The sequence below is a fragment of the Xiphophorus couchianus genome, chromosome 18, assembly GCF_001444195.1.
Source record: "Xiphophorus couchianus chromosome 18, X_couchianus-1.0, whole genome shotgun sequence".
NCBI classification, from domain to species: domain Eukaryota; kingdom Metazoa; phylum Chordata; class Actinopteri; order Cyprinodontiformes; family Poeciliidae; genus Xiphophorus; species Xiphophorus couchianus.
In genome coordinates this window covers 7,425,803-7,444,882 of record NC_040245.1, presented here as the reverse complement: position 1 = coordinate 7,444,882, position 19,080 = coordinate 7,425,803, and the positions used below count along the sequence as shown (strand labels likewise).

The 19,080-nt window shown below is 38.3% G+C and overlaps 2 protein-coding genes across 3 annotated transcripts; one reads left to right on the top strand and one right to left on the bottom strand.

The window, feature by feature from the left end:
- The first annotated feature begins 120 nt into the window (after nucleotides 1-120).
- On the top strand, nucleotides 121-17,251 carry urb1 (URB1 ribosome biogenesis homolog). 2 transcript variants are annotated; one of them, XM_027999028.1, is made up of 39 exons: nucleotides 121-493; nucleotides 571-710; nucleotides 807-958; nucleotides 1,493-1,619; nucleotides 1,705-1,801; nucleotides 1,888-1,973; nucleotides 2,050-2,175; nucleotides 2,261-2,391; nucleotides 2,483-2,678; nucleotides 3,341-3,478; nucleotides 3,566-3,739; nucleotides 3,816-3,936; nucleotides 4,354-4,476; nucleotides 4,561-4,673; nucleotides 4,753-4,872; nucleotides 5,968-6,084; nucleotides 6,301-6,439; nucleotides 6,526-6,684; nucleotides 6,873-7,069; nucleotides 7,913-8,131; nucleotides 8,208-8,393; nucleotides 8,475-9,309; nucleotides 9,415-9,619; nucleotides 10,076-10,262; nucleotides 10,341-10,399; nucleotides 10,497-10,684; nucleotides 10,780-10,890; nucleotides 10,981-11,044; nucleotides 11,139-11,307; nucleotides 11,433-11,535; nucleotides 12,275-12,435; nucleotides 12,511-12,622; nucleotides 12,832-12,938; nucleotides 13,163-13,306; nucleotides 13,495-13,604; nucleotides 14,260-14,466; nucleotides 14,580-14,821; nucleotides 15,401-15,961; nucleotides 16,876-17,251. In XM_027999028.1, exons 1-39 carry the CDS (start codon nucleotides 367-369, stop codon nucleotides 17,064-17,066), a joined length of 6,744 nt encoding a protein of 2,247 aa, XP_027854829.1. In that variant the 5' UTR covers nucleotides 121-366; the 3' UTR covers nucleotides 17,067-17,251. The 2 variants fall into 2 exon arrangements, with proteins under 2 accessions (XP_027854829.1, XP_027854828.1); XM_027999027.1 differs by having other exon boundaries at nucleotides 7,910-8,131.
- On the bottom strand, nucleotides 16,899-18,130 carry mrap (melanocortin 2 receptor accessory protein). Its single transcript, XM_027999030.1, has 4 exons — nucleotides 17,836-18,130; nucleotides 17,657-17,753; nucleotides 17,461-17,531; nucleotides 16,899-17,035 (listed from the first exon to the last, which is right to left on the bottom strand). The coding sequence occupies exons 1-4, from the start codon at nucleotides 18,008-18,010 to the stop codon at nucleotides 17,004-17,006; spliced, it is 375 nt and encodes a 124-aa protein (XP_027854831.1). The 5' UTR covers nucleotides 18,011-18,130; the 3' UTR covers nucleotides 16,899-17,003.
- Between the last annotated feature and the right edge of the window lie 950 nt (nucleotides 18,131-19,080).

Genomic DNA, 19,080 nt, shown 5'->3' with positions numbered 1-19,080 from the left:
TCAGAATATTAGAATAATTGGTGTTCCTTCAAGGTGAACTTGCTTGAACAGTCAAAATAAAATCTATTCTTCTATAAAATGCCGAAATAATATTTTAACTTTATGTGAAATAAATTATTTTATTTTACAGGAAGTGTGTAATGGAAAACATTGTCGTTTTCTTTTTCGAAAGATGAAAGAGCTTAATTTCGCTGAAGTCCACGCGAATAATGCGGAACTAAAATTCGGCAGCAAGAGTTTCAGCTCGAACAATAATCTCAGATGGGATTTTTCTGTTTACTTCTCAACGTGGGTTTCTTTGATGGCAAGTCCAAGTAGTGAGATGAAAAGTTACCTGAATAGACGCAAATAATTGGTTTAATCAAAATGAGTAAAAAGCGCCCCAGCGATGCCCCCGTGGAGTCGGAGGCTCCGGCGAAAAAGGAGAAAGCTCTGGAGTTTAACGGGACTGTGTTCAAAACCATGCTGAAAAATCCCACCACAGCCATGAAAGGTAAGATTATTCTGACATTCTGTGATATTACATGCCGAACGTTATGTCAAGTTTAACTCCTTAATTGTTGCCTGCAGGGCTGGAAAGATTCATATCAACCGCGAAGAAGCTACCAAGCTGCGACCTGTACGATGTGGTCGAGGGTTATATGAAAATATCGATGGAGTGTGCAGAAATATTCAAGTTGCTTGAAGCGGAAAAGCCCCTAGAGACCGAGGTGAGCTGGGGCAAGTTTTTACAAAGGATGGAATTACTTTCGTGATTTGTTTTTGTTTTTGTCTCGTCCTGCTCATTGAGCTTCGCTTCTGTCCAGATGATGCTGATTTTTGGGAGCTTGGAAGTGATCCTTCTGAGGACAGCCAGTGATCTCTCCCACTTCAACATGGTCGGCAATGTAATAGTGAAAAAGATCGCTTCTAACTACATGAAGCTTCTGCAAGGGTCTTTTCATTCACTGAATCACGGGTTGGTACTATAATTATTATAAAATGTTCAGATTTTTATTACATTTAAAACACAAAAAGCCCCGTTGTATTTAATTGTCATTATATGATCCAATATCAAGCAGAGCAAAAAGGGGGTAGTTGTTGATTTTCAGATCTTTGCAAAGGTAGATAAAATCGGTGGATAAGATCGATTTCAGGTGCAATATTGTCTAATTGCCCAAAATAAAAGAAAAACTGGGCCAATTTATCAGCCGGATGATTTATAGTTGATCTCCTAGTTTAAATCAAAGTATGTTTGTGTTAGAATGAGTCCAGACCTAATATAATTTATAGTGAATAGATTTTGAAATTTTATGTTCACAGACACTTTTCAATGGTTGCCAGACTTTTTAGATTTTTACTAGTATAGAAATATTAAAGCCTTTGTATCATTATTAACTTCACTATAATACTTTTGTTTGTGGTGTAGAAAATGTGGCAAATTTTAAGGAGTGAGAATATTTTTGCTCTCCACTGCAATTCTGCAACATTTACTTCATGTTTTGTTTAACAGATTTGTCCGTCAGTGCCTCAATCTGCTGTCTGCCATGGTGTCTCAGGGTGCTGAAGCTGCCAGAGAAGTCTTCAGTCATGTTCAAATCAAAACACTTTTTGGACTGGCCAAGAGGAAAGATAAAAGGGTATGGTGTGTTGTCCTTTCATTTCTGTCTACCTGTCAGAGTCTTTTCAGCTAAATTGAATTGTGTCTTTTGAATCCTCTTGCAGGGTAAACCTGATGTCAGACTGGCTTTCATCCAGTTTGTCCTGTCCTTTTTAGTATCTGGAGATAGTTCAATCATTGGGCAGGTTTTAGAGGTTAAAGGTAAGATTTAAATGTAGATCACTATTTTTACAAAATACTTAAATTATTTTCTTATATGCTGATGATCTGCTCATCTGTTGGGTTAGAACTCCTGCCACAAATCCTGAACACGGGTCTGAAGGAGGACAGGATGTCCACTGTCAATTTGATTCTGTCAACACTGAAGACAAGAGTAAGTACATCAGATCTCATTTAAAGTGAAATCTCTTGATTATGAGCTTTGTGTTGAAATATTTGTCTGTGGTTAGATTGTGTTAAACAAAGCCATCAGTAAAACGCAGAAAGTGCGCTTCTTCACCCCTGCTGTGTTGGCCAATATCGCATCTCTGTACAAATGGAATGGAATTGTTGATGCAACCACTGATGATGACACAGTAAGTTAACATTCATTCTGATAACATAAAAACCATTTCAGCTAAATGCAGCCTGATAACTTGTATGTAATCTCGTAATCATAAGATGGCAGAGGACTCGGATGCTGCTGGGATATCGGTTGTCCGGGATCTTGTCCACAGATTCCTCGTTGACCTCTGCTGCTCTCGAAAGCATGGCATCAGCTTCCACGATATCAGCTTTGGCACCTCTGGCAGGTCAGTAGTTGATGTGTTAGGCACATATTTTACTAATTTAAAGATTAAAAATGCCTTGCAGATTGCTGATTGTAAAATTTTACTTGTGCAGACCTGGCAACCTCGTCTTGCTTCAGTTCTTGGTTGGACTGAAACAGGCGACTGAAGATGAGCTGGTGGCAGAGCTGGTGGTGAATATACTGAAAGAAAGTCCCGACATCTTGTCCAGATTTTTCAAGGAGACTCAATATTCATACACCCCGCGGATCAGAAGTGCTTGGCACGACAATGTCAAGCTCCTTAAAAGGGTAACTATTATTGATTTATTTTCTTATTTAGAAACATTTGTGTGGGTTAAAAGCCTTAGCTTTGGGTCATTCTGCCCCTTCAATAGTTTGTATGGCCATTTCTTTATAGGGGGCACCAATAAATTGGTTTCAAAATTCTTAATTTTCACAGATTGGCAAATGGCCAGTACTTGAATGTGAAAGTGATCTTATCCACCAATCTTTTCCACCTCCTCAAATGTCTGAAAATCAACCACTGTTTCATTTTTGCTGTGTTGTGAGAGAGAGCTGTCCACCAGCTCTCACGGTGTTCATGGTTAACAATAGTCCTCCCACTGTTGCCAACTTAGCGACTTGGTTGCTATATTCACCAACTTTTCAGACAAGAAGGTCGCTATTGGGCAAAATTGGAACGGGCAGGTCAGACTTTTTAAAGATCAATGATCATCCATAAATCTGTAATTAGTACACCTTAATTTCATACCATTTCATCCCAACGTTCTTCCATTTTGAAAACAAACTATGTTGCACATTACAGATTTTGGGGCTGTGCTCTGACAGGGGTATCTTGGTGGTGTTGCTTCAAGAAGTTGCTGTGTTGGGCTTGTATTAGAAATGCACTAAAATATGCAAATAAACAAATAAGCTGCTGCTAACATTCTTCTGTCTTTCTTCTTAATCAGATTTATGAGGCCCAACCAGAGATTTCTACAATCTTTCACAGCAGTGAGATGATTCCTTTGCCTCGTTTGTTGTCCATGGCTATGGTCATCTCTCTTCCTCCTGTGTGCAACAAGGCATTCTTTACACAGGGTCTCAATGTAAGCCACTTAATTGCATACTATAAATTATGCATATTAGTACATGAAAATGGAAAATATTCAACTATGTATTAATTTAATCCACAGCTTTCAAACTCAACAGTGCAGCTTACAACTATATCCATGATCAATTTCATTCTGAAAAAAGCCAATAAGAGCATAGCGTATCTTTTGGACAAATCAGTGTTGCACCAGTCAAATCTGTACACTGTTGAAATGATGGAGGAGCTTGTGCAGCAATACAGGGAGACTCTTGGCAAGGTAAGCTCATTAAAGAGATGTTTTATTAGGTTTGCTGTTGTGGGTTGACATATTATTTATTCTTGCTCTATTCCAGATTTTGCCTGATATGACACTGATAATTTCAGCATGGCAGTCTCTGAGCAAGAAAGAAAAGGCAGATGGTGAGAAGAAGATCAAAAGTGAAGAACTGGCTGACAATAAAAATGAAGTTCCTGGTAGGAACCTTTGGTTCTTCTTTTGTTCAGGGTTTGTCTGGGTGCTTGAAATCCTTGAAAATGCTTGTATTTTAATTAGGTGCTTTAAAGGCTTGGAAATGCTTGATTTTTGTATAAAGTCATTGAAAGTGCTGGGTATTTAAACTGCAAAGTTTTTTAATAATCTAACGCTTGATTAAAAGGCTAAATCTGGAAAACGTTATTTACATTTGAAGCCTGTTATTTACATACACCTAATAAACACCTAATAAGTGCATTTTTTTCCTCACTGTCTGAAATTTTTTGGTCAGTTAGAATTACCAAATTTATTTCTATTTTCTAAATGCCAGAAAACTTAGTGAGAAAACTTGTTCTAATATTTATGACTAATGTGAGTGATCCTCAGCTGACCGGTTCATGCTCTTTGTTCTTGAACAGTTGCAGAAAAGGCTGAGGTCATTGTGCTGAAGGCCTTTATTCTTCAAGTCATATGTCTTTACCAGAAAGTGGTCCCACATCTTGTTACACAGTGCAAATTTGACTTCAGCAAACTACTGAAAGGTAAAGTATTGCTCCTGATGTCTGGTATTTATTTTTTATTTGCCATGTTAAAATAAAACTAGTTTTTCCAACCATTTTTTTCAGGAATTGTGTTTGAGAAAGGAATGAAAGAGGAGATACCTCCGGTCTTGCAGTATCAAATACTCCAACTGGCTTTAGATCTTCCTGCAAACAAGTTTTCCTGGTTTCACTTGCAGGTGATGAAGTTTTATTTATTTCATTTAATATCCATTGAGAGCCATTTGTCCTTATACTCTGTGTTAATGTTCCTCACAGGATGTTGCAAATTCAGAATCATTGTCTGGCGAGAAGTCTGTCCTCTACCTGCTTCTGAAAATGTTTGTGTCCAGCAGCAGCAGCCACCTGAGCTCCACCACACGGAAGCTCATTCTTAAAGTAAGAAGCATTTTTGACACTGCCACTATTTTTCAGTGTGGGATATTTCTCCAGCAGCCTAAATATCAAACACTGGACATTATTTTTGACGGAAACGCCATCAATGTGCCTAGATATTACATCCAATCAGGCTCTGTTCAGTCCCGGAGGAAAACTTGTGAAATCTGTCCAGAATCTTCGATAAACATGATCTATTTTCAGTTTTCTGGAAAGGACCACCAGCTTCCTCTCTAAGAAGAAGATCGTTAGATCGCTAGTATCATCCATTATACTCAAAGCCCACAGTTCCTGTTAAAGTCCCAGTAGAATTTATACATTTCACATATTTATGTCTGTGATTGTGTGATATAAAAGGCTCTTTTGTGGTATGTTTCCTAATCAACCAGTTTATATGTAGGTAATGGTTGTTAATGAAGATTCTGTGACTGGAAGATGCCACTTTTTGCAGCAGAGAATTTGGGGGATTTCTTAACCTCTCTTACTATCTATGTCCATGCTGGCTAGAAAACTTTTATCCTAGTTCAGCTTTCTTCCTAAAAAAAAAAAAAATAATCAAAATTGTTGATTTTTGTGACATTGTAAAAAAAATTCTAATTTTGTAATTACTCAATTACAAAAAAATGGTAATTATGCTAATAATTTTAGCTCCTTTTAATTTTGAAATAAACTTCTTAGAAAAAATGTAACATTCAAACTAGGGACTAACATTGTATTGGCTGATATACATTTTTTTTAACATATTTGTATCGATCTGATAAATAAAACTGGGTCTTGATAATTATCTAGGGTTCTGTACATATTTAAGGTCCTTTTTCCAAGTAGACAACTTTTGTACATTTTTGTAGTTGGCCAGTGTGGGTTAGTATTCTGTAAAAGGATGTTTTCTTGAATTTGATGGCAGAAAATTCTTTCAGGAGGTTGAACTGTTCAACAGCAAATCAGGATTTCAAGGTTTAAATTTGAGCTTTTTTCTTAGTAGGAAGAACTTTGTATATTTATGCCATTTAATATGTTCCTAAAGTGAGAATGGCACAGAAACCTCTGTTAACTGTGAAGCTAATATATGGACATCTATATTCCCTGGAATTTATTCAGGTGCTGAGGGACACTGGGGTGTTTGAGTACACCTTCACCGAGTTCAACCTCTGGCTGGACCAGCTGGCAAGAATAAAATCAAACCAACAAGACACAGTCATCCAGTTCTTGGAGAGGGTAAGTCTAACTAGCTGCTTGTAGAAAAACAATTTTTGTTGCGCACCACAAGCTTCTGTTCCATTTCTTGCTTCTTATCAGAATTGTTGGAGTTTATGCACATTGATTGAGTTTTTTGTATAATCCAGAAATTCTTGATAGGTTGTGGTCGGGATCATTCCAGAAGGTTACGTTTGGACTGCTTCATCATAACAAACTCCTCTTGATCTCGTCCAGGTGTTGGTCAAATTGGTGTGCAACTCCTACGATTACACAGACAGAGTCGCTGGTTTTGTTCAGGAAGCAGCAAATATCCAAGCGAATCTGAGCGTCCAGGAGGGGGAGGCAGCGAGTGTTCCAGTGTCTCACATCGATGGTGAGCATGAAAGCAAAAGAACCAGAACTTGTTTTTTTAACCAATTATTGTGTCTGAAGGGTCTTTTGTTTTATTTTGACCCTCAGATGTGTTAGACATGCTGGACGTCATTATGGAGGGCAGTGAGGGCGAGATGGAAGAGTTTGGGCCATCTCTGAGCGAAGACCTCATCATCCAAACCTTCCCATTCAGTGTGGCGGTGCCTGCCGCTCTGGAAGCTCGGAATAAACTTCCTGCAGACAAAGGTAAATGCTAAGCACCTCACAGTCTCAATTCGAATAAAACACACATTCAGAAATTATGATAAGATTAATGTTTTATGACTTTTTATAAAAATCTTATCTGCACCTTTTCATAGTAAAATTCACCTTTAAGCATTAAAAATACACTTTATGTTGCCATGACGGTAACCATCTGTGTTTGCCTCCATCAGGAGTTGTGTGTGAGTACCTGTCAGCTGTGCTGTCTGATTTGCTGCACTGTCAGAGAGACCCTCTGCCCCTCTGTCTGGCCCTTCAGCAATATGATAAAGAGCTAGACTCTTCCCAACACCCTCCTCTTCATCGGTCCATCGCAGAGCTGCATCAGTATTACGCCAGATGGCTGCCGCAGCAGTGCCGAGAGGAGCTGGTGAGTCTGAGCCTTAATACACTCTAGAGGAAATATCAGTGTCTTGCTAATGTATTCATACCTCTTGAACCGATTTCCTCCCGTTACAACCTCTTAACCAAATGTTTTGGGATTCTATGTGGAAGGTCAACACAAACAAATCTACAAAAAAAAGTGAAAAGTTTTGCATTCATTTGTATTGAACTACCAGCATTGTAAATCTAGAGGCTGAATATGGGATAGAAAACATCTGTCACCATGAAGTCTTGCTACAGATTCAAATTTAGATTTAGGTCTCAACTTTGACTGGGACATTCCCATGCTGCATTCCAGTTGTACTCAGAACTTGAAAATTCCATTTTCCCAGTTGTAAAATTCAACTTTAACACCCTGCAAAGTTGGATTTCCCGTTGGGAAAGTGGGAAATCCTAATGACTAACCCCAGTTATGACATGTAACCTCGACTTCATATTTCAAAATGGCGGCTCCTTGCATCAACAGTAGTCTAAAATCAATATTGCATATAGCGCCTCCAACTCTAAACTGAAAACATCTAATTGTTTATGGAAAGTAAAGCTTAAAAGGATGTTTGTAAAAGCTATTGCAAGCAATTTTTTTGGTCAACACCATGTAGAAATTCCGACTTTTAATTAGAAGGCTGTTACCTCTGGTCTGATGTCAAAGCCTTTGTGAAGTTTAATTGTTTTAGCATTATAAAAGCCCCCCCCCCCCAAAAAAAAAACCTTAAGGATGTGGTTGTAACATCATAAAATATGTAAAATCTCTAGAGGTATGAATATTTTTGCAAGCCGTTCTGCTTTCAGAAAATTAGAATAATGTCTTCTTTTTTTTCTTTCTAAGCAGTTCAAATCTTCTGAAAGCTTTTCCAAGGATCTGGCAGCCCCAAGCTCGTACTCTTCCTTAATAAAAGCTGCATACATTCAGGGACCAGGTGCTTTGCTTGAGGACTCTTTCAGACAAGATGCAGAAAAAGCTCTAGCTGTCATGTCACTGTCAGAGTTTCCAGTATTAATCAAGCAGATTTTACTTTACATTAAATCAACGGTGGAAAGCTTCGGAACGGTAAGAGCACAAAATAAGCCTCAGTGCTAGATATAAATAATAAAAATGCTCAGCGCATCTTATCTTTTTGTTTTAGTTCTCCAAAGAACCCGGAGATGCGTTTCTTAGGACCCTGATGGAAATGCTCCAGGATGTAATAACCAAACTACAAACTTTTGAGGAAACTACAAGTGCAGACCCAGCTGTGGAAAACTCTCGGGAGGGATCGGACCTCTCGTTGGAACTGAACCAGTCACAGACAATAGAATGCAATAAAGAACAGGTTAGGGGGAAAAAACTCTTAAAGAAACTATTTAAACGGCTTTAAGCTGAACTTATTCTAATCTAAATCACCTGTGTTTAGGTTGTTGTTTCAGCTCTGGGCTCCGTCTTCAAGCATCCGTGTCTGGAGCAGTGGTTTCTGGCTCTGGAGCTGGCTGCATTGCCTCCTCACTCTCTGAAACCTGTTGCACTGAAGCGCTTATGTGCTCAGCTGACCGAGCGAATCCTGAGCCTGCTGAAGATCAGCGCTCCTGCTCTCGATGAACTCAATCATCTGGAGCTTATTTCTGGCTACATGGCGGCTATAGAACGGGCTGCGTTGAAGGAACTGGCTGAAAGGGGTTCCCGCCCTGCAAAGACGTACTCTAAGTCTTTTCAGGCACTCCTTTCTTTGCATGGCTACATGGACTCTAGTAATCTCCGAGAATTGGTGTCTAGGCTGCTTCTCCTGCCCCAGGAAAGCCTCTTCCTTCCCAGCACTGAAGGGCCACAATCTGAGCTAAGCGTTTATGGGCATGTAGCTCTGCAAATCCTCACAAAGTGTTACTCTGCTTCTTTGCAGAACCAGAACATATTTCTGACACAAGCGCACTTCCATGGCTTAGGCGCTCTTCTTCTGTCCTGCTCCAGCCCTGAGTTGGACGCCTTCCTGCTGCAGGCTCTGTCCAGCAAGCCGGGCAGTGCCAGGCTTATCCACACAGATGTGCTGCTGCGCTGCCTGCGGCGCTCTCGCCCAGACTCTCTGGCTGTTGTCTCTTTGCTGCTGCAGAACAGCTCATCTCACCGCCTCTGCTTTGAAATGTGGTGTGAAGAACCCACCAATATGAAAGTGTTGTCAGAGACTAAGGTTTCCCTCCCACTGATCAATACCTATTTAAAGGTGGCGCAAAGAGAAGACCCAGCAAGACCAAAGGAGGGTGTGTTCTGATTTATTTTATGTAGATTTTGGGATTTTCTAAGTCATTTCTTTTTCTTACATTTAAATATTCATTAATTAAAATCCCATTTTCTTCCCTCCACAGTGCAAAAAGAGGTTTTAAAAGCTATGAAACAAGCACTCCTTTCAAAGTTTTCTCAAAGTATTCTGGGAAACCTGAGTGAGGACCATGGAGTCCATCTTGTAGAAGCTGCTGCAAGTCTAATCAAACTCTCTGCAGATGTGAACGACATCCAAGCTTTGATCAACAATCTTCCGGATTTTCTTCAAAAGGCAGAACGTTTTGAAAGGTAAAGTGTTCAGAAATCACAAAGCACAATAAGGCTGCAGTGAACAATTATTCAATCGATTATTCTATCGTTTATCCTGAGGATCGACCTATTAATTGGATAAGTAAAAATACAGAATTTGAACCATGTGAACTTCAGGAGTTCTGGGTGGAAGAAATTAACAAAGACATTTTTCTTTATTTTTTTCCATGTGTTTTCTCAACCCTTTACCTGCATTGTGGTAATCTTCAAACAATTCTTCCTAGGGTTTTATTTTAACCGTGGGTTTATTTTTATCACCTTCCCATAAACACCTGTTTTCCTTTCTCTTCAAAATTTTGCTCTTCTTTGATTTTGGTTTATCATGAAATCCCAGGACAATACATTGACATCTTTGGGTGTAACATGTCAGAATATACTGTACTAAAATCTTTTTAGCCATTCTCAGCTAACAGTTTTTTTGGGGGGTTTTTTCAGATGGAATCTAGTAGACATTATAACAGAAAAGCTAGCTGACTGCACAGAAGAGCAAGAAAAATGGAGGAGATCAGTTGTCGCTGCCGCCTTAAAGTGTTTAATAGCCTCTTACTGCCACTCTAAAGATCAGACTGTCTCTCCATCCGACCAGGAGGAGGGGATCTTAAAAAGACTACAACAACTCCTGGTGGGTTTAACATTCTTATTCATACAGTTAAAAAAAAAAATTTCATTTTAAATAATTCAATCATATTTTTTCATACAGAAATCTGCTGAAGACATCAGTGTGTCTGACTGGAACAGTTTTGTCAAAAATGGATTGAAGTAATCTATACATCCAAATGCTTTCTTCCATCAAATACATCATTGCCAATGAATTTATAAATTTATCAATGACTTTATGATTTTTCTTATATTATAGGTATCGGTATTGTAATCAGCATTTCCTCAACACCTTGAGCAGTCTGTTGGAAGTTATGTATGGAAGTGCAGAACAGCAAAAGGAGCTAATTCCTTTATCCTCTCTTCATCTGATGACCACAAGCCATTCCCAGTTCCTACCAGTTATGCTGGACTCCAGTGAAGAGCCCAACGAGTATCAAGTCAAAGGTTGATATTCATATTAGAACCTATTATTTGCAGCCAATTTAGTCATTTATTTATTTTATTGTTAGACATAAATATACATTTTACTCTCTTCTCAGAAGCGTTGGTTTCACTACTTCTGTGTGTGGTACAGAAATGCCCAAAGGTGTGCAACATAAACCACTTTATTGTACTTTTGGCAGCCTATGGAGCCACACTTTCAACTTCAGGTAAAAATAAATAAAAATAATTCAGGGATGGATCAGCATGTAATTTCTGATTTTATGCGCTTTCATCTCTCCACATATGTTGCCATGCAGATCAAAAACTGTTAATGCTTCTTCGGCAATATGAAAGATGCCAAGTCAGCTTGCTGAAATTTCAGTGAGTTTGATTTATTATTTTAGTATTTTATGTGGCGCCCAGAAAGAAGCACACTTGTTTGATCCAATTACTGAGTGTGAGGTTTCTTGAGCAGATCGCTCCTATGGGGCCCTGCGGCTGTAGAGCATCACAAAACCAGAAAAATGCTGGGAGCCTCTCTATGGAAGCAGCCGAGCTCAGACGAAGTGTTGGCACTGCTGAAAGCCGACAAGATGCTCCAAACGGTTTTAAAGTTTCCACAAGAGCGCAGAATCATCCCCCAGGTACATTTCTCAAATTATGTTTGTTTTGTAAATGTAGCATTTCGAAAAAGATTGCTGTGAAAAATGAGTTCCCGCTTAGCCAAAGTGGTTTTAGAATGAGATTTTTCTTTATGTTTCTAATTCAGGATGGTACCGAGCTGCTGCACAGTAAAGATGCAGTGGAGAACCTGGGGGATTTGTATGATCCATGTTTCCTTTTGCCGCTTTTCAGTGCTATATTGCAACCAGGTGAGATGTTCTAATACAAGCTGTATAAAAATATGTCTAGCAAATCAAATCAACTTCATTTGTGAAGCAAATTTAAAACAATATGGTTAATCAATTTGAAGTTCCATCAACCCTGTAAAGAGTAAGAAAATTACTCTGAATATGTTTAATTTAGTGGAATAAGAATAAAATGTATTACTGCAACTACAAATTAATAGTGTCATGGTATTAAAAAATATAAAAACAGGGAAAATAAATGTTTTTTAAGCATAAATAAAAGATGCACACTTGACTGACAAAGGGAGGCTGCTCAACAGCTTACAACAAAAGGTCTAACTAACTGCCTTTACTGACTAATCCAGAACAAAGAACTTCTGTCTGTTCAGACAACATAAGAACTCTTGGCATTAGAAAGAAACAAAAAAATATATTCCAGGTTGAAACCAATGTACAAATTTAAAAACAAGCTGTAAAATCGGACATGTTTCTGAGTCGCAAGAAACAATTCTTTACCTAATCAGGTTATTAAACCTAAATAACAACCAAAGTGTGAAGATTAAATGACAGTGGTGCTGAGTGCAACGTAAGGTTCAGAGAGGTACTCAAAGGAGCAAATATTACCATGTGAGACTTTCTGCTTTAACATTAGAAATGTACTAGCTTTCCATCATTGCATCACTTCAAAGCATTTGAAAATATTTTGTACAGGTGACGAAATGACATTAATACAAAATCCAATCCTTCTTTTGCTCCATGACAGAATGTGTTATTGACTGCTTTAAATTCGTGTCCTGCCACGCCCTTGGAGTAACCGTGATGGCTCTTAGTAGCTTTGATCCGAACATGAGAGCCGCAGCATACCATGTACTGGCCTGTTTCTACCAACATCTGGAGGGCGCTCGCTTCAGAGAGAAGAGACAGGTATGTGGTGATGAACACCGTGTGGGTTTGGGACTGACCTCATAAATCTTGACGACTTTTTCTTTTTTCCAACAGCTGCTGTATTTTATGGACAACCTCAAGAATGGAATTCCAAAGCAGAATCAGAAGCTTCCATTTGTCCTGGCTGTTTATATCAGCAAAGTGGCTCAGCAGATGCTCAGACCCGGTGTGTATCCCTGAACCTTTGGATTTAGTCCCTGACCGGTCTTGTTTGACCCTCATTACTTCCTGAAACATCTGCTAATGAAATTAGCTCTTGACTAATTCTTTAAACTTATTAAATTTAATCCATTTATTGTTTTTTTTGCTGTTTAGGATTAATGTGATGCATTTCAGGATTACTGAACTTTACCTTCTGTCTCTGTGTTTCCTTAGAGGACCACATGTATGTGGTGTTAAACAGATTTGTGCTGTCACGCCAAAGTTTAGACTTGAGAAGAGTTCCAGAGTTCTTCAAGCTGTTTTATGGTTTTGACCTGGAGGTAAATTATTCAGTTTTTATAAATCACCTTTATTTAATGATGGATAAGAAGTTGGATATTTCTGGAATAAATAAAGGACTAAATAAACTTTTTCTGCATCAACAGCATGTAACCTTCATATGTTTGCTTATTCAACTCAACCTTTTTCAGTGGGATGTTATCTTTTTCTGGGAAAGGGTTAGGGGAGATGTGGGAGTTGACTTACCCTTTTTTTCCCCCTCTAGCACAAAGTGGAGCGTGAGTGGATCCTGAATCTGCTGCAAGAAGGAATAAGTGATGGACACAGCTATGAACTGTGCAGCCATCAAAACATCTTTCAGGTCCTTTTGGGTTTCAGCAGCAGCCCCCTGTGCAGTGAATACATCCAGGTACACTGCTGCAGATGCAGTTATGTAACCATCACCATACATAATAACCTTTTTTCATTTAATTTTCATGATGTTTGATTATTTTAATACTTTGAACCATTAGGTGGTTGGGAAAACATTCCTGAAGATTATTGGCTCTGTAAAATGTAAAGAAATTATTTGATGTTGATATGTAAATCTTTACTTAGGCACAGATAATCAAGGTGTTGTGTCAGGCTGCCCATGTGCCAAAAGCAGTTTATGACCTCACCAAGAGCTGTGGACTCCTGAGCTGGATGATACAAGTAGTTGATAAGAAGTAAGTTATCATATTTCTGAATACTTTGGGGGATTAAACTGCATAATGCACCTCAAAAACATTCACTCCCTCTGAGGTTTTTCTAATTGGGACAATATAAGGGCCATTTAAGCTAATTTAATCTGTGTAATCATAGCTGTTATTTAACAAATTTCAAGACATTTGTTAAAACCCAACCAACAACCACAGCAGACAGGTCAGGGATTACGTTACAGGGATGTTTTTGATCCATAGCTCATGTTGGTAAATGAGTTATGGATCAAACAGGACAGCCATTATTTATGGATGAGTAGAAAGCCGTTGCTAAAAGAAATCATAAGAAATTCTATTTGCAGTCTGCAACCTAATCCAATTTAGCATCCGTGACAAGGCTTTAGTGAAAGAGTGATTAAAAATGTAAGTATTTAAATGTGTAAGTTTAATGGAAATATATCTCAAAAGATGCAACCGGTGTTTTGACAAAGTAATAAATCAGGGGCATAGTCAAAATCTGACACATTTTCAGATTTTTGTTTGTAAAGGATTCTGAGAATCCCTCTTGTTTTCTTTGTACATGTTGGTTATAAGTGTAAAAATGGGAAGAAGTTAAAGTGCTATGTATTCTTTACGGTCTGTTTCATATTTGCAACAATAATCTGTTTTTCTGTCCCCGCAGGAATCTGACCCAGCAGACAGTATCCGCGGTCATTGATCTGCTTCATACTCTGTGGTTTACCAGCCTTGGGCAGAAGGAGAAGAAAGTTGATGGGAATGGCGCCATCTTGTCCACTGAGGATGAACCTCTGTGTTTAGTGAAATGTCTTCCACTCCCACTCATCAGTGAATTTCTCTGTGTGGCTTTGGCCATCAGCAGACACCTCAGGTAAAACTTCATACTTACCAAATACATTCAGCAGTGAAAGTGTAAGTTATAGCATAAATACAGAGTGTCTTTTGGTCATGGATGCCGGTGTTTGTGTGATCTCTTCTTTGCAGATTGGGTGTGAAGGCTGCTCAGTTGAGCCTGTTTGTGCAGACTCTTGGCTCCGTCCTCGTGCATCGGGGCAGCGCTCTCCATGTAAACAAACAAGCAGACCGACTCACCCTTCATCCACAGCCGCTCTCCTCTATGGAAACACTCTCCCTGCTTTTCTGCTGGGCTTCCTTGTCCCACAACAGCACCATTCTAGCGCAAATACAAGCCCTGTCTGAAAAGCACAAAATAAAGGAATTAATGGGTGAGTGCTGAGAAATGTAATGAAAATTGGCCGATGCTTCTAAAATTAAGGAAATCTAGGCTGATTTATTGGTGCACCTCTATTTACACCTGAAATTAAATGTACTTTATCTGGATTTGTCTGTGATAGACCAACACAAAATAGTGTATGGTGACCAATTCTAGAGAGACATGATTTATTACTTTAGCCTTTTTCTAGTCATAAAATTTGAAAGTGTGGCAAGTATTTTTACCACCTGAGTCAGTTCTTTGTACAAACGGGTAACAGTTGCAAGTCTTTTGGGTTATGCCAGTCTTTGCACATAAAAAGAATAAAATTCTTGCCCATTGGTCTTTTCAAACCTACCCTATTTAAATACATGCTGTGTAAGACAGTTTTTTTTAGCCTCTTAATTGATTTTCTTTCAAAATTGGCTTCTCATCATCTTTCACCATGTATCATTTTTTTCTATGTCCACTCAAAATGTGAAAAAGGTTTTAGGGGTATGAAAGCAGCAGTGAACACTAGATAGTTATTGTTTCATGCTGTGGCATTATGATTTCTGTTAAATAAAAACTGAATGTTTTCCTTTATCTTCAGGCTTAGGGAAGTATAAGGTGCGAAGTAGAGGTCGCCTTACCTTTCAACACACCCGAGATGGGAACGCTTCAGAGGACAGCAGGACTGTGAAACAAGAAGAGAGTCTTCTGGCAGGCTGCAGAGTTCACCTCAGCAGTGTGTTTGTTTACTGGCAGCCTGTGTTTCAACTGTCAGAACCACCATCAGCTCAACCTGGAGGCAAACTGGATTCCAGGCACTTGGCCTGTGATACCGCGCACCTGCTTACAAAATGGTCCCTGAGGTGGCTGGTAGAGGATGGGTACGACGAAAACAGAACAAAGGACTTCCTGACCTGGTTTGAAAAGGCTGTGATCAAACAAAGGGAAATCGTGGATGTTTTGATGCTCGATCCTGTCGTGAAAGCTGACCTCCTTCAGCTCTTCCATAACTCGTTTGAAGCTCCGGGTCATGCCAGCGTGGAAACCTGCCAGCTCTTCACCAACACTATGATCCGCTTATTGGAGATGCGAGGCCAGCTTCCGGACCTCCATCGGGTCATTATCTCTGCCTGCATGTCCGATCAGGACCAGTCTAGACATGGTGAGAACCGGACAGCTTATTCTGGGACAGTCCATAATTTAAATGAGAGTAGAAGCGCTATTTGTATCCTTGGTGAAGTTGGTGTCTAAAAAGTCATAAACTACTGTAAATAACTTTTTTTGCAGCAACATATCATCACATACTGTATATCTAGTGTTTATCTGCTGTTTAAAATTGAACAGTAAATATTTTGCCTGCCTTCAATGTGTGAAAGACAAAAGAACATCCAATTCAGGGAAAGTAGTTGTGTGTTGATCTTTCTGAGCCACAAAATGGCTCAAGAAATTTTTATATGTAGTACAGGTATTTATTGATTTACTTTCATTTTAAGTTTCATTGATTCCAACTGTTACACAAGGGCATGTAAAATGGACCTCAACAGACACAATAGAAGCCAAGCGAACTTTTCCTGCTCTAAAAGACAAAAATTGGTACATATGTATATATTTTTTTACCTTTATTTAAACATGTTGTTTCATTGAGAGCCAAGATCTCGTTTACAAGATAGACCTGTTTTGATAAAGCAAACAAGCAAAAAATTACAAACACAGCAACAAAACCAGTAGTTAGAAAATTTGACTAGATTAAGTAAGCTAACAAAGTATACGCTAAAAATAACAAGTTTTATAATAACAGATGTTTTCTGTCTTTTTCAATTGGAATGGTCCCAAAGGAATCAAAGCGGATAGCTTCAGATCCTGCTATATAGTTTTTCCACACATTAAGAGTTTATGATAATTGTGTGGACATGAACATTTCTCATAAATCCCCAGGTAGCATGCCAACTAAAAACAAACTGAAGTTAAGCCTTTTTTTATGTTTTTTTTTTTTTTTAACTAAATGGCAAAGTCACACACACAATGCTACTCTTTTGTAATGAGCTGGGGTTTTATAAACTTTTTTCTTCTTTCCAGAACCAGGACTGTTTTTGTTGTCTTTGTACATCCATGAGCTGTGGAGTGGATCATCTTCAGCAGACCTGTTCCTGTCCCATGTCACCTTGGTGACCAGAGCCCAGTGCAAAAGACAAAAAGGGTCCAAATCAACGAGGATTCAAACAGCCATCGGAGCCATCTGTAGTGAAATAATTGAGATGAAAAGTTAATCAAATGCTTGAAAATGTCTTTGTTTATTTTCAAACCCTTACAGTTTGGCAGACTTTTATTTTACTTTTATAGCTTTTTATTTGTTTAGTTGTTTATTAGCCTCTCTGCAGAGTTATATTTGTAATATGTTTATGCAAACTACTAATCTTTTATCTACAATAAAATAGACAATCTGACCATTTTCTGTTATTCTTTGAATAATTCTCATGTACACACACTACCATGTAATGCTTATCTAACATCTGTGTAAACAGCAGCCTTGTACTTTGTAAGTAATAAGACAGGAACAATTAATCATTTGCATGTTTTTCCTACACTGCTAAACAAATGGTAATTTTAAAGTGTGCCTTTTTAAAAATAAATTAGTATTTGCCAACAAGTTTTACTACTAACCTCCAGAATCAGCCGAAGCAGGTGAAGCAGTTGAGCTTTTGTGGTGACGCTTAACTTTAGATTTGTTTATCCTGAAGTGAGCATAATAGCGCATTTTAACACACATATACAAGTAGAAACAGATCAATTTGTATAATGTACTTGGGTGAAAAACCCTTACTCATGTCCACTGTTCCAATAGATGAACTACACTTACTTTGGCAACTTCACACTGAGAGACATTAGGTTCAAAATGAGAAAGAGAAATCCCACAAAAGCAGCCAGAGATACCCAGAGTATTATGACAATTGAGTCTGAAAAGAAAGAAGGACATTGTTATTGTAAACATTTTTTACAACGATGAGGGGAAAAAATCAGGAGTTAATAAAAACTTACATTTATGGTATTTCAGCTGGCTCTCATCCACAAAAACAGGATCAAGATAATCCAAGTAGTACTCCCATTCATACAGAGGAGCACTGGTGGAGTTCCCCGGAACAATAGTGTCATTTTTGGAGAAATAGCTTGCTGTTCTGTTGCTAGAGTGAAGAGCCGAAGTCGATCTGAACATAGTGAAAACAACCTGAAGAAAAATTTTTAATTTATGCAACCCAGGAATTATTCCAACTCGTGTGTTTAAGTGGTCTTCAGTTAATTCTTCTGACAGGTCTGAGAACAGAGCACTACTGGAGGTGCGTGTAGTACTTAAAATTTGACACACGAGGGCGTATGAGTCGTTCAATTGAAGTCGGTAAAACAGATGTGGGGAAAATGTTTAATTTAATTAATTAGCTGTAAAGGGTAATGGGTCTCGTCTTACTACACATCCTTAATTACATAAAATAAATGCAAATCAAAAGATTTAATGAATATTGAATATAAACAGAATTATTAATAATATACTGCTAATGTTGTGTTTTACATCTTTGTACGTCTCTTTTAGTATTTAATGACAGTTTTAAATATTCACTCGCCACATCACCCCTCTATTTTGTTATCCATCATACCTCGGGGTGAGTTTGCTGTTTATATTTTAAAATGAGTGTAAAGACAGTTTAACACATTTGCCTGAGACATGATTAGTTATGTGTAGATTATCCCAGATGCATCATTTTTCCAACAATATGGAAGGCACCACCACCTTGTGACGTCGCACTTTATTGTAAGTCAACACAGGATAAAGTTCAGCAGTGTTTGGAGTTATTTTTATATTGTGCAATTGCAAACTTCCTAACGTTCCCGTTAAAACTTAGTAAAGTTTTCGAGGGCTTTCACAAAAAAGCCCTCAAAGAATAAATACTAATTTATAAACACAACTTCTCTCCTTCACCGGTAAACGACATTTAGAATAAAAGGAATATATTATAGGCCTACAAAGAATATATTTCTTAAGCATTGACTTGTTAGTATCATTTTGGAAAGGCCAGGATTAAGCACAAATTAACACTTTCTGAGGTCTTTGTCTCTGATTTCAGTCGAATATGTTCTAGTTCTACAAGCTGTTATTAGTTAGTAGTTATAGAAGAATTAGGATAAAGATATATTTTATTGTCCCAGTGGAGAAATTCAAGTGTAACAGTAGCATCTTTTATAGAGAGGTTCACACAAAAATAACAAAGTGTTAAAGAATATAAACAGAAT

Coding starts and splice junctions, on each gene's coding strand:
- urb1 (XM_027999027.1), top strand. CDS start 367: ATGAGTAAAAAGCGCCCCAGCGATGCCCCCGTGGAGTCGGAGGCTCCG. Junction 9,620..10,075: donor AAGGCAGAACGTTTTGAAAG/GTAAAGTGTTCA, acceptor GGGTTTTTTCAG/ATGGAATCTAGTAGACATTA. Junction 14,822..15,400: donor CAAAATAAAGGAATTAATGG/GTGAGTGCTGAG, acceptor CTTTATCTTCAG/GCTTAGGGAAGTATAAGGTG.
- mrap (XM_027999030.1), bottom strand. CDS start 18,010: ATGTTCAGATCGACTTCGGCTCTTCACTCTAGCAACAGAACAGCAAGC. Junction 17,754..17,835: donor CCAGCTGAAATACCATAAAT/GTAAGTTTTTAT, acceptor CTTTCTTTTCAG/ACTCAATTGTCATAATACTC. Junction 17,532..17,656: donor CTCAGTGTGAAGTTGCCAAA/GTAAGTGTAGTT, acceptor TGCTCACTTCAG/GATAAACAAATCTAAAGTTA.